Raw genomic sequence first — 21570 nt, 5'->3', positions numbered from 1 at the left:
TATTGCTATAGGCAACATACATGGAGAATTGCTAAGCATGAGACTAGAGAAGTAAGGGAGGGAGGGGTCATTGCAGGGCTTTGGAGGCTGTGAGAAAGCATTTGGGCTTCATTCCAAGGCTTTAGAAATTCAACTGATCAAACTCAGCAGCACTTCACTCTTTGGATCTTCTTTTGCCGTATCATGGCAATATCTGGGTGCATCTTGTAGATTTCTGTTCACTTTCACACATCAAAGAGCCCAGTCCAGTCCAATTTTAACTTCAATCTCGTATGCCATTTAGAGCTTCTCTCCTTTTCTTAGCCGTGGTCACAGGTAAGGGGTGCACAGTTGGTGAGAGGCCATGATCTATGCTTCTTCTCCTCTTTCTGGGTCTTCCAGAGTTGAAGCAAGATAAAGGGAGATTATAAAAAGGGGGGGAAATTCCTTTTTACTTAGCTTATTCTGTTGGTGGTTCTCTCCTGGCAATCAATGACATTTGAATGGCCGGTAGATAAATACAGGACCTCTCATGGGGCACACTTGTGATTTCTTCTCAAAGACCTCTTTATTATCCAAAACACCAGACGCACAGCTGGCTTATTCTTTCATGGACCTCTTGTGGCATCCTACTTAGCTCCTGCCCCTGGCACTTTACTTTGTGCCCTTTTGCTTCTGGGTGTCCCTCTCTTGCCAGGCCACCTTCTTGAGTATGGGGAATGGGGGGAGAAGGACACTTTGAGGGTGATTCATACCAGGCTACCTTCTTTGATGTCCAAATTGTTTCTAAGAACTTTACATGTATTATACCACTTCATCCTTAAAGGAAGTAAGTTGTATAATTATCACCATTTTACAGATATGTCAGCTGAAATAAAGAGAGATTAAGTGACCTGCTAAAGGTCCAGCACCCTATTCTATCTGACTTAAGATTGAATGCACTTAACATCTATTTCACATTACTCAACTTATTATTATTGCTGTTATCCTTCAATCTTGTGTTTGAGTCAGTTTTAAATGTGGAAAGAAGACTTGTGACAGAGATTCCAAAACTTCAGTCTCAGCCTGCAACTTTCCATAATACATGACTAGTGTCTATTTTTTAGTCTATAAAGAAGGAAATTTCCCTTTAATGTCCCACCTCCAGGGATTGTTTTTACATATGGTACAGTGAAAGAACATGATGTTGGGAAACATAAGGTTTGAGTTCAAATTTTGGCTTTCTCTCTTATTTTTTTTTGCGGTACGCGGGCCTCTCACTGCTGCGGCCTCTCCCGCTGTGGAGCACAGGCTCCAGACGCACAGGCTCAGCGGCCATGGCTCACGGGCCCAGCTGCTTCGCGGCATGTGGGATCTTCCCGGACCGGGGCACGAACCCGTATCCCCTGCATCGGCAGGCGGACCCTCAACCACTGCGCCACCAGGGAAGCCCTCTTTTTTTAAATGAATATGTGAAATGGGAATAGTTCTCTATATTTAATGAGGTTATTATGAATTTTAAATAATAAATTGTATCAAAGTGAATTGCAATTAACATATTCTATTAATCATCTTAAGTATTTTGATTAGATATATTTTAATAATTTACTGTTAGAATCTGAACCTTTAGTATCAGTTTCTAATTTGTTTGTAAACCTGCCAGGCATCTAGTTCCAAAGAGAAAGCCCAGGCATCTCGCCTGCACAATAGTCAGGAACATGCAGTAGATGTGGTGGTCTGCAGTGTGTTTGTGTGAGCGTCTTTGCATAATAAAATTTTATGAACTGCACTAATTGGGTTTACTGACACTGCTGATCTGTTTTTTGTTTTTTTTTTTTTTTTTTTGCTGATCTGTTCTTAAGCTTTTCATTTTTTGCAATTTTTGCAATGCTAATACTGGGCTAAATTCCTGGTTCACACCCCTTTGAGTACCAACTGAAAGTGTTAGATCTTACCCATTCTTGTATAGTCTCAGGGTGTTATTTCTTCAGTTGCTACATACATGCTTCATAAACCACATTTTTCTTCGTTATTGAAGAAACACACTGATAGGAACTTACTCAGAGGAGACTAACCTTTAATAGCAAAAGGGTATAATGAAATAAATTCTGGTACTTTAAAATACACTCAGGAGGGAATTCCCTGGCAGTCCAGTGGTGAGGGCTCTGTGCTTTCACTGCTGAGGGCTCTGGTTCAATCCCTGGTCGGGGAACTAAGATCCCACAGGCCGCATGGCACAGTCAAAATTAAATTAAATTAAATTAAAAATTAAAAAAAATACACTCAGTAAATCAAAGTAAATGAGAAATCACTCCAAGAGCAGTCCTGCAATTTGGTTATGTTTTAGTGAGTAGATCTAATTCTTCAGAAATTGGCTACAAGCACTGACTTATAATTAATGTAGCCAGGCACTAAAAAATATGCTGTCTTCACTAAATTAATGTGTCCTTGAAATCATGTTTATTCAATAAACTGTGCAATAGAGAGTGATTTCCCTGTTAGCAATACATTTCATGGAAATAACACTTAGTGGTAGTAAAGACATTAGGCTGGAAATCACATCCTTGTCTGGGTTCTGCCCCTTACAAGCTTGGAAACAGGGCAGTCACTACATTTATCTATAATCCCATCTATAAGAAGAAGTTGGATTAAATTTCCCATAAAGAGTTTTTCAAATCTTGAAGTGTACGGATTCTTCAACTTTTCAGTCTCAGTTAACAGCCTCATGTGTCCTATACACAGGCCAGAGGATAGCTGCATGCTGATAGGTCCTTATGAATTTTTTTTGTTTCTTTCTAATTGTGCTCCTTAGTTGTTTGTGTATTCTCTGAGCGATTTTGTAGTTGATCTTGGTATTATTTATTTCTTTTAGAACCTTGGTTCAAGGGACTAGGTCTTATTTGTATGAAGAAGTTGCATTGTTTTGTACTTTCTGGCAATTTTCTTGTAATACACAAATCAAATAATTACTATATTAGTATATACTCATGACAGACTTGAGTTTTATTTTAAGAAACCTTTCAAAAATATTCTTTTCAAGTACTGAGAATGTGTGTTATATATGCATTTAAAAGAATCACATGCAAATAATCTGTCTGGAAATCCTGTAGTAACTTAGCGGATATAACATGAATATTATTTGATTGAAATGTCTCCTTTCCCTGTTATTTTAATCTTGAAAGCAAAACCATAAAAACTAGTGAATCAGCTGTATTTATTTGTTTATTTATTTATTTGTTTATTTATTTGTTTATGTATCTATATATCTGTATCTATATGCTTTTGTACTAATATATTGAGGTATTCTGAGAAGCACAAAAGCAGAAATTGGAATGAGATAAAGTTAAAATACATATTATTTTCAGGAATAATTATTGTGTCATTATTAAAATAGATTTAGTTTTACTCATACTTAAGATTTCTATTCCTGAGAATATTTTAGCATTTAATATGTTTAAATTGTGCTTTATTATTTCTAAATATGTTTCTTTAATATTTTATAATATAGCAATCAAAAGTCTGATTCTACCGTGGAGCGGCTGGGCCCATGAGCCATGGCCGCTGAGCCTGCATGTCCGGAGCCTGTGCTCTGCAACGGGAGAGGCCACAACAGTGAGAGGCCCGCGTATCGCAAAAAAAAAAAAAAAAAGTCTGATTCTAAATTTATATTATTTTAATACTTGTCTTAATAATTGCCATGGATGAAAAAGATATGCAAATTTAAGAAGTGCATCATTGGCTACGGATTACTGAACCATCATGTCAATTTTTAAAAAACCCATCTACCAAGTTTAGCTCTTCATCTTCATGTTCTGGATATTTGGTTTTCAAAACAACTTACTATTTACAACTTACTTTCAAAACAACTTACTATTTATAGTCCTTATGCTATCATTAACCAGTATTTCATGGCACAACACGTGCTTCAGATGAAGCTCATCATTAAATGTAGTGGGTATAAACCCATATTTTAAGTAGCCTTATTGAAAATTATGAATTTGCTTTTGCATATTTCTTTGTAGAGTTTATTAGTTCATCATTCTTTATGTGGCTAATGAAGAACTCATATTAGGCATAGAAGTGATATCCCCTTTTCTTATTTTTCACTTGTGCTTGTGTAATTATTAGTGTTTTCTTCGATCCATGGTGTCATTTAGCAATAATTTTTAAGCCAATTGGCTATTTTCACTAGTTAGTTTAATCAAAACTAGTTATTATAACTTGAAAATTCACCTGAGTACAAATCACAGTACACTGAATGCAAATGAATTCAGCATCACTTGACCATTCCCTGTTGTGGCTTCTTCTCTTCCCATAGCATGCCTTTCATGCATGACCATCATCTACTACTTATGGACATAGTGAGAGTGCCCATATCATTCCATATATTATTAGTAAAGCTTAATTTACTTCTTATATTTAGATAAGAATTCTATATAAACATAAAGATTCTAATATTTTCTTCCTACACCCAAATGGATGTACATACCCCACTTTGTAAGCTACTGCTCTAAGCTGATAATCTTGCTTCTGCTCACGGGCCCACACTTAATTGAGGTACAATACAGTTGATTACAGTTATACTTACTAACTTATAACCAACCTGCCCCCCGATATTAGACCCATGTAACTTTCATTGGCGTCACATGATGAAGTTTCAGATGTTCTCAAACATCTCATTTCATTCACAAAAATCTTTTATTTTTCTCTCACAGAGGGCTAGTGTGATAGGCTGCAATGCTGGCACCCATTCTTCACCCCTTTCAATATCAACATGTTTTTTCATTAACTTCGTAATGCCCTCCCACTGAGAGTGAGGTGACCTGCTAAAGTATTTGTCACTCAACTCAGTTATGTGACTTTCTCCGGCCAATGGGTTGTTAACAGACATCACACAAGCAATGGCTTGAAATGGGCTTGTGCATTGGGGGTTGTTCTTTTGTACTTCTGCCATCATCATGAGAAATGTAAGCGCAGGGTAGACCAGTGGTCCCTGGAGTAGGATGAGAGACACTTGGAGCAGAGCTGAGTTGCCCCAGTGTCTCTACACAATAACAGCTCAGGTCAGCCAATGGCCGCCTAACCCACAGATGCATGAACAAGAACAGCTGAGATCAACTGAGCCCAGGTGAGATCAGCTGACCTTCAGTCTTATGAGCTAATAATAAATGGTTGCTATTTTAAACTACTGCATTTTAGGTGTCTTTTAACACGGCAATAGCTAAATGGTATAAGTTAGTCTCTAGATTTTACTGGTTAAACTCTGATTTCCCTTAATGGCTTTTACAAAATCAGGAGTGGCAAAGAGTACCTTATACTTTACTTTTTCCCACTTGTATGCTCTGTTCACTCCTCAACCCATTGCATTTTGGTTTCTGAACTCTTTTTTTCCACTAAGCATTCAAGATCTTTCACCACTATTTGACACTGTTAATCTCTATATACTTTTTAAAATTTCTTTTCTCTTAGTTTGATACTTTTCTCTCCCTCTACTCATTGTGTATGTGTGCATGTATCTGTGTTCTTTTATGATTCCTCTTCCATAGTTTTCTAGAGTTCTTATTTATTTTAATCAGTTAATCATGAAACATCTAAATAAGTTATCCCATCTATCCTCATCATTTTGTCACTGCTAAAAACAATATAGCCTGGGGACATATCCAATATATTAGTAATCACATTAAATGCAAATGGACTGAATTGCCTTACCATTAAAAGATGGAAATGGTCAGGTTCAACAAAAATTTTTCTTAAGCTATTTTAAGTACATTGAAAATTATTGCTATCTTCAGAGCATAATCTCTTATCATAAAGCAGTAAAATTAAACATCAGTGACAAAAATATAAGTAAAAGAAACCGATATATTTGGAATCATAAAAACATACTTCACAATATCTCCCACATAAAGAAGAAAAAAAGCCGTAATAGGAAGTATAAAATGTCTTCGACTGAAATATAAACAGAAACAGATCCCTGCCTATATAAGCACTAGATACATGAAAGAAATGCCATTGCTGAGCTGTGGGGAAAGATAAGCCAGTCAATAAATGGTACCAGAAAGTTGTTTTCCATTTGAAAAAAAAATTTGGATCTGTGCCTCATATGATACACAGTAATTCCAGGACCTAAATGTTAAAAGCAGAACTTTGACATGTTTAAGAGAAACATACAGGGGTATATTTATGATCTTTTGTATACCTTTATCATCTTTATTATAATTCTTAGTGAGTTCTGTATTTTTCTAAAATATTTGTATATAGAAAATATGAAGAATTTCTATAACTCACTAAGAAAAGGACAACCCAAAAGGAAACTGAGAAAATGACATGAGCAAACAATCCATAAAAAAGTAGAGCATTTAATAAACATATGAAAATGTGTTAAATTTTACTAGTTAATAGAAAAAGCCAAATGGCAGCACTGTGAACCATTTCACGCCAACCATAATGGTTAAAATGAAATATTCTGTCTATACCAAATTGTAGAGAACCTAGTGGGGATATAAATGTATACATCCCTTAGGATTTCAACTTGACAATATCTTGTTATTTTTGAAGATTTGACAGTATCTTGTTATTTATTGCAATGTATACACCTCTTACAATTTCATTTTGACAATATCTTGTTATTGATTGCACATATAATAAATTTTGTATCCCCACTTGTCCATTTACTCTAGAGCAGTGATGGATATACCATGATCCACGGGCAAAATCCTGTTGACCGCCTTTCCTTGTAAACACAGATTTATTGCAGTATAGCCACTCTGACTCATTGAAATGTTATCTGTGTCAGACTACAATAGAAGAGTTGAGTAGTTGTGATACTGACCGTATGGCCAGCAAAGCCTAGAACACTTACTAACTGGCCCCTGATGGAAAAAGTTTGCCGACCTCTGGTCTAAAGTAACTCTTACACCTGAAAGCATTGTTTGATAATGTTCATAACAGTATTGCTTACAATAGTGACAAAGGAAATAGAAAAAATATTAAAGAACATGGAAAAAGGAGGAATACTGTAAAACGTTCTTACAAGGTAATGCTAGGTAGCAATGAAAATGAACCAAAGTACTACATATATTGCTATGAATAAATCTCAACAATGTAACTAAAAAAAATCTGTCAGAAAAGTATACACAGTATGATCTCATTTATAGAAATGTTAAAAATGTGACACAGAACACATACATTTATATAGTAAATACATAAGCCCATGTATGGGAATGATAAACACCAAATTCAAGATGATTACTTCCTCATAGAGTAGGGGAATGTGATTGAGGAGGGATACACAGGAGAGAGAATGCTTCAATAATATTTGTGATTCTTGCTGGTGATGGTTACAAAGTGTTTGTAGTATTCTTTACACTCTCTTATGTCTCTGAAGACTAAGTAAAATAATGCACAATGAAATATTTGCTCCTATAGCAAGAGCTTTTGAAATATTTGCTCCTATAGCAAGAGCTTTTGAAAACAGATAAAACATCTCACAATTTTATAGAAATGGAAAAATTGAATTTGAAGTTTTACAGAAAGTTGTAAAATATATTCAGTGTGCCTGAACAAGCAAATGTCCAATGTGTTCACATCAGGCTTGGATTTGGGAGAACCACAGTTGGAAGAAACATTTGCATAAAAATTTGTCAGATAGCAAAAACTCATCTCTTAATCCAGCTTCTTTTTAAAAATTGAGTTACACTTATATAGAATTGAACTTAAAAACAATGACTAAACCACAGAGAGTGAGGGTGGATTAGACGATGATATTTTCTTCTAAGGGTTAGGAGCCCAGAGCCACTCTTTACTTCCTGTCCATATGTCATTACCTGTGGCCATTTCTTGTTATCTTCATCCATTCAACTTTTGAGTGATCCCTGGGAATCTTTTACTTTCATTTACTTGAGTAAGGTTTGTATAAATGATTTGTTATTGTCATAAGTATGTGGCCTTTTTAATGTCCTTTTTTAAACACATAATTTTAGTTGAGTGAAATTGCCAGTTGCTAAGTTGTTTATTTTCAAACATGTGATGGTTATGGCTTTATGCACAAAGGACAGTTTCTGAATTTCCAATCTCAGGTGCATAAATGAACATTTTAGTTATTTATCATGGAAATGTCTGCACAAACATACACTGACCAAAATTTTTAATACTGAAAAATTGTCAGTATCGATCATAATTGTGAATTGTATATCTCATCTAAAATGTATACATCCTCTTATCCTAAGACAGAGAGAAAATGAAAAAAGAGGGGAGGTGGGGAACGAGAAAAGAGAGAGAGAGAGGGTGAGAGACAGAGAGATTGAATAAACCAACTTTTAACGTATTGGAGGATGATAATAGGGGAATTGATCACTAGCTGGTCTGTATGAATATTTAAAAGTACATTTTAACCTGAGGGTGTTTGTTTGCAAAATATTCATATTTTAAGTATTCTAATACCTTTTCAAAGTATTTTATTACAATTTCATTAAATAAACTTTATTGAAATCATCTTCCCCAATACATTCTTGTTAACAGTATGACATCTCACCATTTTTTTAGGATTAAGAAAGCAATAAGATTTTTTTTTATAGTTTCTTTGGCAACAGGAGATGTCATATAGATCCCACAGTGTGTGTATTTAATAGTTGTTTCTTTTCCTTTCTTCTTTTTTTTCTACTGAGAATCAGGCTGCCTGCTTGCCTCCTTACTCATTCTTGAGATGAATGATTTGGGACAATCCACCCAGACCCGGCCAAAGCATGCCCCCTTTCCGAGTGGTTCTAAACTATACAATGTAGTAAAGCAGTTTGCCTAAGACCTTGTTCAACTGAAAGACACCAGAGAAAGTAAATTTATTATTTTCTTTTCATAATAATATGTAGCTAATTGTGCAAATACACATGCTTTATCCCATTGTAAGTGGCAACATTTATTGATAAGATAAAGGAATGATCTTTCAAAATTCACTTCTCAAAATAGCTTTCTCTCTTTTTAAACTATTTATATTATTACTTTTGTTGAAATTTTATAGTGTCTTTGTATTTAAAACATTTATTATTTTCAAAATAATTCTATTTTGTATTTCAGGAATATACAATAGATGTTTTCTTTCGACAAAAATGGAAAGATGAACGGTTAAAATTTAAAGGTCCTATGAACATCCTTCGACTTAACAATTTAATGGCCAGCAAAATCTGGACACCAGATACCTTCTTCCACAACGGGAAAAAATCAGTAGCACATAATATGACAATGCCAAACAAGCTTCTTCGAATCCAGGATGATGGGACTCTGCTATACACAATGAGGTATGTGTTCAGGTTTGATATGTTGCCATTAAATACTGAGGAATCTGTGTATTAACCAACCAGCCAACTTAGCTGTCAAGTATTAGCAAGTTGAACATTTTCATAACAGATTATTGAGGTAACCAGAATATACTTTATAAATGCTTTGATATTTAAAAAATAAAGGTTATGAGTTTGACACTCATCTTAGAGTGTTAAGGCTTAAAAATTGCCTTAGCTGTTAAGAATTGATTTTTTTTTGGCAGTTTACTTTTCATACTATATTTTAGTTACATACAACTTTAATAGTATGATTTAAATTTTTCTTTATACAAGCACATAATTTTATTTTTAATATCTCATGAAATATCCCATCAAATTTTTAAGTGATTTTTAAGCAAGTTTCACTTAATTTAATATTTTAATCCTTCTTATGAAGGGAGAAAAATACTTTTATAACCTCAGTGATATCATGTGACATCAAGTTCAGATGATTCAATCTTAAAAAATTATCAAAAGAAATATACAGTTGTTGACTCTAATCACTGTTCCATTTGAACTCTTTTCATGAATTACTCTTTTTAAAATAAGTTACTTATATTATGTAACAAAGAAAACAATCACAAATCTAATAAAATGGTGTATAATCTAAAAGGTAAATGTTTGATAAAGACTTTAAAACATAGATAACTTTCATCAGCATTGTATATAGACAGATGCGTATTCGAAGCATTTGATGTATTATTTCATATGAAATGTTAAGTGTTGGATTTCAGTTGTGAAAGTTATTTAAGAAGGGACAATAATACAGTCTTGATCTTTAAAGAAGAAAACTCTTAAGTTCTCATTGCTAAATGACCATTGCCTAAAATGGAAGTTAGCTATTCTTTCTGCTTCTCTCTCTGAATCTTGCAATATTGATGCCGTATCCCCCTTGATTTTACACGCTAATTAGTCCTGTGAATTAAGACAATGATTGGAAATTTGGGGTTTGGAAAAATATTGTGTAGGGTTCTACTTAAATACTCTCTTGGAAGTATATAAGCTATAATTAAATTGTTGGTTACATTTGTTTTGCTCATTGTCAGAGATTCTTCTGTAAGTTCACTTTACTCCCTATTTTATATAATTTACCTTTGTCTGAAATGGAATAGTAGATAATTTTCTTTAAAACAAATTTGCTATGATTACTCTTTAATGTGATCACGTATATACAAAAAAATATTTCTTTAACATTCATAACCTGTGTCTGTAATTTGAATAGTCTAGTCTCAACAAGATATTTATAGGAGATATATCTACATATGTAACTATGTCTATATTTATATATATGTGTCTATATACAGTATATGATATTCATTTACAATTTACATAATTTTGAAGGGTGCTACTCTGAGGCATTATTGAATTCCTATATCAATTTTGCTATATGGTTATTGATGGAATGTTGGGAGAAAATAGCATTCTTTTTATGACAGAGGTTTGTTTTTCATTTTTTTCTTCAAGATTTCAAATGTTAATGCTGAAGTTAATGGGAAAATAACCTTCAAAAATGTGTACATAACTTCTTCTTAACTAACCATATAGTACAAAATGCTTAAAGTATATTTTTAAATAAATATTGTTACTTGAGCTCAGATTGTGTAGGTGCAAATGTCTTCTGAAGGATCGCCTAAATGGGAAAGAACAAAAGCATATTTAAATGTGAATTAGCCTAATCAGATGCCCTAATGAGGGTCCTACCTCATCATTAATTCTGTTGACCACAATAAGCAGTGATTTATCTTGACTTGCAAATTTACGTAAACAAAGAGTGGAATTTTGACTTTTAGGCTTACAGTTCAAGCTGAGTGTCCAATGCACTTGGAGGATTTTCCAATGGATGCCCACTCATGTCCTCTGAAATTTGGCAGCTGTAAGTATGGGGATGAAGGTACATGTTTTGGGTCAATAAAATCAGGGATAGGCAGCAGCACAACTTAATTGTATACTTTCTTCTCATATGATGGGATGCTTAATACTTGCCCAATAAGATGCAGAAATAAAAAACATACTGATTTCCCTCAAGTAATCAATTGGCTAGCCCTATTGTACTCTCAAATATCATATCTTAATCATTGTGTTTAATTGTCATTTGCTTTACTGCTAATAAAGAACACCCTGTGTTTTTATCAATGTGAAAAAGTAGACTGGGAGCTCCTTGAAGGTCAGGACTATGTCATTTACCTTCTTTTTCAAGTGCTAACCCATTAAAAATGCTAAATAAATGGCTTTTTTTTCCAACTAAGAATGAAATGTTAAGGATAGATTCTATTTGTTAAAGTAGTGATCAACCTGTTGCAAATGGCAACAGAGAATAGGTAAAAAAAAAAAGCTGGATCTCTAATTACCTTTCTACTCTCTAATAATGGAAGGAAAGTTTCTAAAATAAATTTGAAGGAGATGATGTAACTCGATTGCTACATGTGGGCACTTTCTGTGTACATAAAATATTTCAGAAAAGGCTCTGTGCGTTTGGCTGTTCTTTAGGTCACTGAGGTTGTATCTTATATGTCAAGCAGAAGCATTAGCTCTCCCAGAATAATTGAAAAGAGGGAAGGTCAAATCATCTCCCTAGGCCCACAAGGCATTCAGGGCAGGCTCAGGATAAATTCATGGACACAGCTAAGCAGCTTCTCTCTTTTGTGAGTGTGTTCCATAGCCTGACCTTTTCAGAAACCTTTGCTCTTTCTGGCACCTCCATCTTTGTCCATTCTGGGCAGTTTTGACTTTTCAGTCTCTTGCATAGAAATGCAGTTCTCTCACCTGATACACATATGTATGACTGAATAATATGCCTTCTCCCCACAGACTGTATCAAGTGAAAGAAAAGAGAAGAATGGTGGCTAATATGAATGCAAAACCCTCTAATTTTATTGATGGCCATAGTTTTGTGGAATGAGAAGTTCAATCTTGTTTGCTCTGTTCAATCTTACGAAAGGTGTCAGCTCTCTATTTTCTTTGAGAATCTGCCCTTTGTTTAACAATAAACCTTTTTTCTTTTCACGGAAACTATCACTTCGATACTGGCACTTTTTCGAAGATTATTTAAGATAGTCAATCTTGTTATACAAAGTAAACATGATGCTGGAAAAACTGCAGCAGATGCAGCACAGAAAAACTCATTTGCATTGCATAAATGGCATTAAATAGAAAACTGAAAAGACTTCATACCAAAGAAAGGATTTATTCAAGATGCAGTTATGGTCTAAGAAGGAAAGGCATTTTTCAGTGGACAAGTTAGGGCCATTAAGATACCAAATATAAATGACGTATGATGTCTCAATTCTGAATTTGAAATAAATACACCTGAAAATATTTTAAATGAAATTTTAAAATCCCTTAGAGTGCATCTTCAGAGTAGTGTAATATTGTACATTTGAGAATATGGTTTTCTGTATCTAGAAGTGTTGCAGGCAACACACAGAGCTTACTGTTAGGCATTTTCTATTGAAGTAATTATTTTTAGTTTTCTCCATATTTATTTTCTGACACATTGAGTAAAAAAGTTGTATATTCTTTTATTTATCCTTGCCAATAGTAGGTACTTGAGACATAGTGTTAACAGTATGGACACGAGCATGGTGTATAGACTAACAAGCCAACCTAAAACTTAAAATGCTGGCATAACAAATTTTAGCGGAAGCAGACATGACTTTTTCTTCATTTACTCCTCACTTATTTAAAAAACTCCCTTGTGTCCCCACAAATGATAGAATTTCTGGAACTTTTTATCATTGTTCTCAAATAAAAGAAGCATCTTTTCTACTAATTTAAATTTTGAATTCAGTTTCGTTTTGCGTTATTCCCGTTGCCTCACATCTTTATATAATTCCTTGCTATTTAATTTGATTTAAAACTTCCTGAATGGAAATCTAAGAGTATTCTGGACATTATCCCAAAAGAAATTATAAATTTTCTTTTTGGATAAAAATGATTTGGGGATCGTTTTGGTTATCAAATATTAAGAATCGGTCAGTATGCATTTGATGTTTAATGCAGATTAGGACTCAAAATGGATTACTGCATAAAATTAAATAAAATTATTTAATGGAAACCTAATCTAGATATGGAATTTATAAAGAAATTTGTCTGTCTCTCCTTTTATACTTCACTGAAAAATCACAATGGTCTCCAAGTTTATATGTGTGTTGGTAGGCCAGGAAATGCCTCTAATCTGCATTACATAACTTTCTGCTCTCTCTTCTCTCATCAGACCCCCAATCTAAAAAACATTCCTGCCTAAAAAATGAAAGTAAATAATTGCTTTTTTATAAAAGACATGGGCAGGATCAGTCATTTTCTTTAACATATTCTTAGGCTTCTATCCAGATTTCCATCTTTCATAACAGTAAATAACAGAATTAAAATATTATGAGTTTATTGATTAATCTAGCAAGAATGAAGTGAGAACATTTTCCTCGTGACAGGCATTGTGCCAGGTGCAAGACGTATAGATATGAGTAAGATAGAGTCCCTCCCATTAGTCTCTTACTAGTTTCTTTAAAATGTAACCTATGTTTGTAGAGTTTCATCTTCTCTTATTTATGTTTAAAGGTAAATGTCAAAATTCAAAAGTAGAATTATTATAATTGCTTAAAATAAAACCTCATAATTTATTAAGATCCACAACTACTGAGTACTCTGAGGCCTTCTAATATGAACTGGAGCGTGTGATGTCTTTTTGGTTTATTAAATTCCGTGTCATTTGAAATTTTATTGAAGAGAAGGCCACTTGATGATCTGCAAATGCATTGCTAGTTATACACATTACTAATGTTACTTATTTATACGTAACAGCAGAATCATCAATGATTAACTAATTGAAATTAATTAATAAAAATTTAGACCTTAAGGTAACTGAATTCATTCATATGCAAGCTGTAGGAATAGATCTGCTATTAAAACAAATACATATATATATATACATATAATGATATAAAGTATGTATAATGATATACATACATACATCCTTTTTTAGAATGCTATTTCAAAAATTGTTTCACATAATATAATTATTTGTGGATGTAGGTGTATACATGTATTTCACTGATATTAACATTTACTAGTAACATTCTGAAAACCAGACAACGCTGTAGTATGTCATTAAAAGATCACACAGTGAATAAGACACAGCATTCACTTTATTGTAACTAATGCTTAAGTGGGAATGGATTTGTGATCACAGACTTTAGATCAAGGTAAGTACCAGAACCACCCCGGAACAATGGTATTAACCTAGAAAAACCTATTAGATGGCAGGTAAATGAGCTTTTCCAGTGTCCTGGAGAGCTAGAGGCAGAGATATTGCTGGTTCTTTCTCTCCCTCAACTGAAAATGTGACTGTGATACTGAGTTTTGCTCAAGGACCAGGAGTAACTAATATTTCTAAACATTCCCTTGAGCAAAAGTGCAAAGAAGTTCTTTGAAAGGTCAGTAGTACAGCTGGAATTGTCTGGTTATTCAACTGTGGAAAGACTCTGCCCGCATGGAGAGGTCAGCTGTTCCCCCTACAGGCACAAGGGAAATGCCAGGGCCAGAGAAGTACTGAGACAAGATAGGCTGCCTGCCTTCCAGCGTTAGAGTCATCTCACTTCTGCTTAGTTCTGTATCCTTGGACAAATAAATCAGAAAATTATACTTGGTCTGTATGTGATTTGTCTCCTCCTGCCAATCCATAGCTTAATTAGGATGCTATGCAAGTATAGTTCAGTGAGATCTGTGTGCATTAATTAATTTTAAAATGAACAGGTTTTAAAAAGTGTTTTCAACTTGCGAAACTATAGCATTCTGAATTATTTTGCATATTCTGCAAAATTCTCATTCTTCTAATGAAATGCATTGTACTATGATAGTTAAGTCACTTAATTCTTTTTGTTGTTGTTGTGGTACGCGGGCCTCTCACTGCTGTGGCCTCTCCCTTTGCGGAGCACAGGCTCCAGACGCGCAGGCTCAGCGGCCATGGCTCACGGGCCCAGCCGCTCCGCGGCATGTGGGATCTTCCCGGACCGGGGCACGAACCCGTGTCCCCTGCATCGGCAGGCGGACTCTCAACCACTGCGCCACCAGGGAAGCCCAAGTCACTTAATTCTTAACTAGGTGAACGTTTTGAAGAAAAACCTACAAAACTACAAAAATAATACCTAAAATAAACACGTCATCATTATTCTCACATGGACATAAGTTTTTCGTGAGTGATTATTATTTCTAAATTAACTGGTTAAATGGGCCTTGGGCATTCATAACCTGTTTACTGCAATGCCGTCATCTACTACCTTGCGAATATGGAGGCTGTTTTAACCATCTCAGGGCCCAGTGATTTTCGCAGGCTCTAAAGAGAAATTTGCTCTTCATCTCTCAAAGTGGTTACAGTGAAAATACTCTTGTGGTCATGGTTGTCTCTCTTGGTCTGCTTCACACCCTTCATACTGAAGTTGTAAATTTCAAAGGCACTTTTTTGCCCTAAAAAATATCAATTTTTATAGTAAACAATAATTCTATGAAATATGTGACCTTTGATGCTGGATGTTATTGATAGTTCTTACTAAAATGCTTAAAAAGATTTTTTTCCTGATTTCCTACAGATGCGTATACAACCTCGGAGGTCACTTACATTTGGACATACAATGCATCTGATTCTGTACAAGTTGCTCCTGATGGCTCTAGGTTAAATCAGTATGATCTGCTGGGCCAATCAATTGGGAAGGAGACAATTAAATCCAGTACAGGTTAGTAAAATGAGTCTAAAGAAAAGCTAGTTCCTGAGAAGATTAATGGGTGAATGTCATTGGAAATGTGTCAGTTTGCTTAAAACCTTTTGTGCCCTAAGAAGGAGCAGCAGTCTGTGCTTGGGAGCTTTTTAGAAATTCAGAATCTCAGGCCTGACTCCTTACTAAGTCAGAATCTGCATTTTAACAAGATTTCAAGGAGATACCAACGTGTGCGTTAAAATTTAAAAAACAGTAGTCTAACTTATGCTCCCAATTCAAAACATGTGTGTCTTTTGAGAGAAGCCAATTTTACCTTCACACAGTGTTACAATTCCCCTCACTTTCTAATTCTTTTCCCCCTATTCTGGATAAGCTATGACTATTCAACTCTTGATTATGGATAATTACTATTGGTCTGTGTGGGAAAGCTAAAGCCCTTTCGAAGAAAAAGCAGCTGTATGAACGAATGATCTCACATCTGGCAGATAAAAACCCAGAGAGCAGAAAGGAAGGTAGCTATGAGTATCAGATAGAACTGACTCCACTATATTAGAGCAGACATTAACACATAAATTCAGAATTGGTGACAAGATTAAAAGTAGAAAATCTGGGCCAGGAGATCAGTCTTGGAGATGTGGCCAGAGATCAATACTTTAAAGAGCCGGAGAGGACTGGACTGGAAACAGTCAAAACAGAGGCTTGAGGTTGGGACCAAAGGGGATGAGAACCTGAGCAAGTAAGATAATCCATGGTCAGAGCATTTATGAATCCTCTATCCCTTGGTCAGTAAGCATGACCTAGAGAGAAAAACAAATTCCACACGATACACATGCCATTCAAATTTTTTGGTCATATGAAAATTTTCTTTTAAATACTCTTGCTATGCTAAGTGGGCATTTTAATGTTATATACTTTCCATGTCATATATGGGGCAAATTCTTTCCTTTTTTAAATCAGGGACTGTTCTTTGCCTAATCCCTTCCATTTCCAAAATGTTCAAACTATTGACTATTACAGTTTCTTAAGCTTCTTAAATTTTTCTTCTAGGTGAATATACCGTAATGACAGCTCATTTCCACTTGAAAAGAAAAATTGGGTATTTTGTGATTCAGACATATCTGCCTTGCATCATGACTGTCATTCTCTCCCAAGTGTCATTCTGGCTTAATAGAGAATCTGTGCCTGCAAGAACTGTGTTTGGTGAGTGAATAACTACATACTTTGCTGCGCAGCACATTTTGTTTCATGGCTTTCTTTCAAAAGCATTATCTCTCTTGATCTTCACCCCATTAGTTTCTGGTATGCAGAGCAGGGAGTATTCGTTTTGCCTTATAGATGAGGAAGCTGAGGCTCAGAGAGGTACAATACAGAGTCAGAGTCACACTCTTAAAAAGGAATGTAAGAAGTTCTCAAATCTTCTGAATTACATTGTCTTCTTTCTGTTAAATCATTTTGGTTATCAACGTTTCTTTCCATGTTAGTATAAGGAGAATATTCTTAGAGGTTTTAATGTAAAGTATAACAGTACCATATTTCTAAGCCATGTTTATTTTATTTTATTTTATTTCATTTCATTTCATTTATTTTTTTGTTTGGTTTTTAGATGAACAAAAATGACCTTAGTACTTTAAGTGAGAGAGAATAAGGGAGGAAGGGAAAGAGAGGGAGAAAAAGACTCCCTCATTCGCTACCAGTAGTGTGTTTAATAACAAAGTTAATTTTCTTGATTTAAACCATGCAGGGGAATTTGGTTACTGCTTTTTGGATATATGAACTAGGATGAGTACATTTTGTGACAAAGTAGATCACCTTTGTGTATTTGGTCCACTCATTCATCTAGGAAAGCTTTATTGAGAATCTACTAAGTTGGATATGGCATCAGGCCCTAAAGGTGAAAAAGCATATAAAATACAGTCCTTGCATTCAACTATCTCTGTACAGTGGAGGGCATCAGAATAAGCAGGAAAGATAATGGCAACACAAGATGAAATCATAAAAGAGGCACATATATACCATTAAAAAAGACAGGAGCATGGATCCTCCCTAAAAGGACTGATTAAGTAGCTGAGTCAACATTCGAGCTAATTCTTGAAGGATAAGTAGGAGTTTCCCAGACAGATGATATGGGACAAGAATCCTAGCCAAAAAAGGATAAAGTGTGCAGTGACATTGAAGGATGAAAGAACATAGTGTATTCAGTGACAGTGAGCTGTTTCAGTGTCAGTTGATATACATACAGATAGAAGTATAGCTTGAGGCCTAATGGGAAGTCCTTGTAGGCCATGCTAAGATAGTGTACCTTTATCTTATAGACTATAGTGTTTTGAGACCATAGACATGTGTAAGCTCTTAGAACAATGCCTGGCATTTAATATGTGCTATATAACTCTTGGTTATTCTTATTATCAATGGAGAAAACTCAATTTTATTCTCAATACTAGCAAAGAATGATTCGAAAAGAAATTTAAAAAATAATTTCATTTATAATGGTATCCAAGATAATAAAATACCTAGAAACAAATTTGACCACATAGGTGAAAGACTTGTCCACTAAAATCTATAAAACTTTGTTGAAAGAAATTAAAGAAGACCTAATTAAATGGAAAGACATCTCATGTTTTTTGAGAGGAAGACAATACTGTTAAGATAGAATTATCCCCAAAACAAGCTACAGATTGAATTCAATACCTGTAAAAAATCCAGTGGCTTTTTTTTTTTTTTGCAGAAATTCTAATCCTCAAATTCATATGAAATTGCAAGGGGCTCCAAATAGCCAAAACAATATTGAAAAAGAAAAAAAAAATTCACTGGACTCATACTTCCCAGCTTCAAAACCTAGTACAAAGCTACATTATTCAAAACAGTGTGGTAGTGGCATAAGAATGGACATATAGACCAATGGAATAAAATTGAGAGTCCACAAACAAACAAACAACTATGGCCAATGGATTTTCAACAAGGGTGCCAAGACCATTCTGTGGGGAAATAGTAGTCTCTTCACCAAATGGTGCTGGGACAGCTCTATGACCACCATGTGCAAAGGAATGAAGCTGGACCCCTACCTCACTCCAGATATCACAATTAACTCAAATGGATACAAAGCATTAATGTAAAATCTAGAAGTATAAAACTATTAGAAGAAAATATAGGATAAATCTTTATGATTTTGGATCTAGCCATGTATTCTTAGGTTTGACATCAAAAGCATGAGTAACAAGGAAAAAATAGATAAATTGGATTTCACTAAAATGAAAACTTTTGTATCTCAAATAACATTATCAATAATGTCAAAAGACAACTTACGCATGGGAGAATATATTTGCAAATTATATATCTGATAAGGGTTTAATATCCTGAATAAATAAAGAACTCTTAAAACTCAAAGACAGAAAGACCAAAAACCTGATTTTAAAAAATGGGCAAAGAACTTGAATGGACTTTTTTCTAAAGAAAATATACAAATAGCAACAAGCACAAGAAATGATGTATATCATTGTACATTAAGGAAACACACATCAAAACCACAATAAAGTACATTGTATGCATACTAGGATGGCCAAAATAATTAACAAAACAAAAGGACATAAATATTGGTGAGAATATGGAGAAATAGAAACATTCATATTGCTGGGGGAATATAAAATGGTACAGCTTCTGTGGACACCAGTTCCTCAAAAGGTTAAACACAGAATTACCATATCATCCAACAATTCCATTTCTAGGTATTACCTAAGATTAATGAAAACACATGTTTACGTGGAAACTTGTACACAGGTATTTATGGCAGCATCATTTCTAATAGTCAAAAGATGGAAACAACCCAAATATCCTTCTGTGGATGAATGGATAACCAAAATGTAGTATATACTTACAGTAGAATATTATTCATCTATAGAAAGGATTAAATACTGATAACATGCTACAACATGTATGAATCTCGAAAACGTCATTCTAAGTAAAAGAAGGCAGATGAAAAGGGTCACATATTGTATGATTCCTTTCATATGAATTATCCAGAATAGGCAAATCCAGAGAGACAGGCAGCAGTTTAATGGTTGCCAGTAGATGGATGCAGGGGAAAATGGGAAGTGATTTTGTAGTAAGAACAGGGTGTTTTAGGGTGATTAAAATGTTTTGAAACTAGAGAGAGATGATGGTTGCAGAACACTGTGAATGCATAAATGCCACTGAATTGTACACTTTAAAATAATTCATTGCATATGATGTGAATTTCATCTCCGTAAAATAATTTTTAAGTCACGAGTTTAAAAAAAAAATTGATGAGCACACCAAGGATTTCCCAGGATTTAGGAATCTTCTCAGCTATCTATTTCAAAATTTGCAAATTATTGAATCAAAGACAAAAAAAACTGACATGGCTAAAAATATGACAAAACTTCCATTCAAATGACTTGAAAAATAAGGTTACATGATTTTCAGAGCACAAATAATACAGAAAATAAAGTTTCAGGGAAAAGTACATAATAATTAATAACAGAAAGGAAATGATTAGGACAGAGTTGATATTCCAGAAAGATCTAAATTTATATATAAATATATAGCATATCAGATAAAATTAAATGATGAAGTATTTGCTTAATAAAGGTTGTAAGGAAAACAAAATATTGCATTGAGGTAAATAAAGACAGATTTTATAGCATAAATCATAGGAATATGTTTTCAAAAAAAACCAATAGAAGACTACCTAAGTATAAGGAGAGATAAATAGATGGATAAATATTTAACAGTGAATCAACAGAATGTGTTAGTATCTAGGCTGCTAGGTTCAACTATAACAAATGTACAAAAGTTTCTAAAGACTGATTATAAAAATAACACATACAAAGTTAAAAATCCAGGCTATACGTGGATGTGTAAATTCATTTGTGTATGAATGATTCACAATACAGGTTTAAGGACCCAAAAGTCATATTGTCATGTAAATATAAACAGTTAGGTGGTAAAGGCATTCTTAGTATTATCTCTACAAGTTATTCTGTGTAACGTTTGTAATAAATATAATTCCATGTGAGTGTATGTGTATATGTGTGTGAAAGTAAAAGCTAAAAATCCTACATCCCGTGTGGAATGAGATTTGAAACATGCCCAGCCTCTTTATTCTCCACCCCCATTCTATCTTTCACTGTTTTCTGCCTCCTTAACATCATTCTCTGACCGATGCACAGCAGTTACCTAAACAAAGTGTCTACCCTCTCCAAACTTCTCTCCCTGAATCCACAGTCAGGTCTACAAGCTGATTACCATTAAATCAGGTCTACAATATATCATTAAATCATCTGCCCTCCTCCTGCCTCAGAGGCTTTCTGTGGTGGGTAACCCCCCAAGTTAAAACAACAACAACAACTATTACAGTTAAGAAATTAATATGCCCTGGGACACAGATGCCAAATTTCTCAGCGTTTGAGGTCTGACTTTATGCTGTCAATAGAATAAGAAAACAGAGCAAATAAGACAGCAGGCAGAGGAGTTGAAATTAGAATGTGCACCCTTTTGATATTAGAAACTTTGTTCCATTGTGTTAGGTTTTATCTATTCAGTTTTTTTATATTGCATTTATTTTGTGGTTGTAG

General features: G+C 34.4%; 1 protein-coding gene across 2 annotated transcripts in view; it reads left to right on the top strand.

Moving 5' to 3' along the window:
• The window catches only part of GABRA2 (gamma-aminobutyric acid type A receptor subunit alpha2), a 121844-nt gene that overhangs the window by 60446 nt on the left and 39828 nt on the right, over window positions 1–21570 (top strand). For both annotated transcript variants that reach the window (XM_060299292.1, XM_060299291.1), the window contains exons 5-8: window positions 9031–9251; window positions 11063–11145; window positions 15854–15997; window positions 17027–17179. In XM_060299292.1, coding sequence (XP_060155275.1) covers window positions 9031–9251; window positions 11063–11145; window positions 15854–15997; window positions 17027–17179 — 601 coding nt within the window. The remainder of the gene's footprint in view (window positions 1–9030; window positions 9252–11062; window positions 11146–15853; window positions 15998–17026; window positions 17180–21570) is intronic.

Source organism: Globicephala melas, chromosome 5 (assembly GCF_963455315.2).
Source record: "Globicephala melas chromosome 5, mGloMel1.2, whole genome shotgun sequence".
In the NCBI taxonomy this organism is placed as follows: domain Eukaryota; kingdom Metazoa; phylum Chordata; class Mammalia; order Artiodactyla; family Delphinidae; genus Globicephala; species Globicephala melas.
The sequence above is the reverse complement of the archived record's forward strand: the minus strand, read 5'-3'. Positions and strand labels throughout refer to the sequence as shown.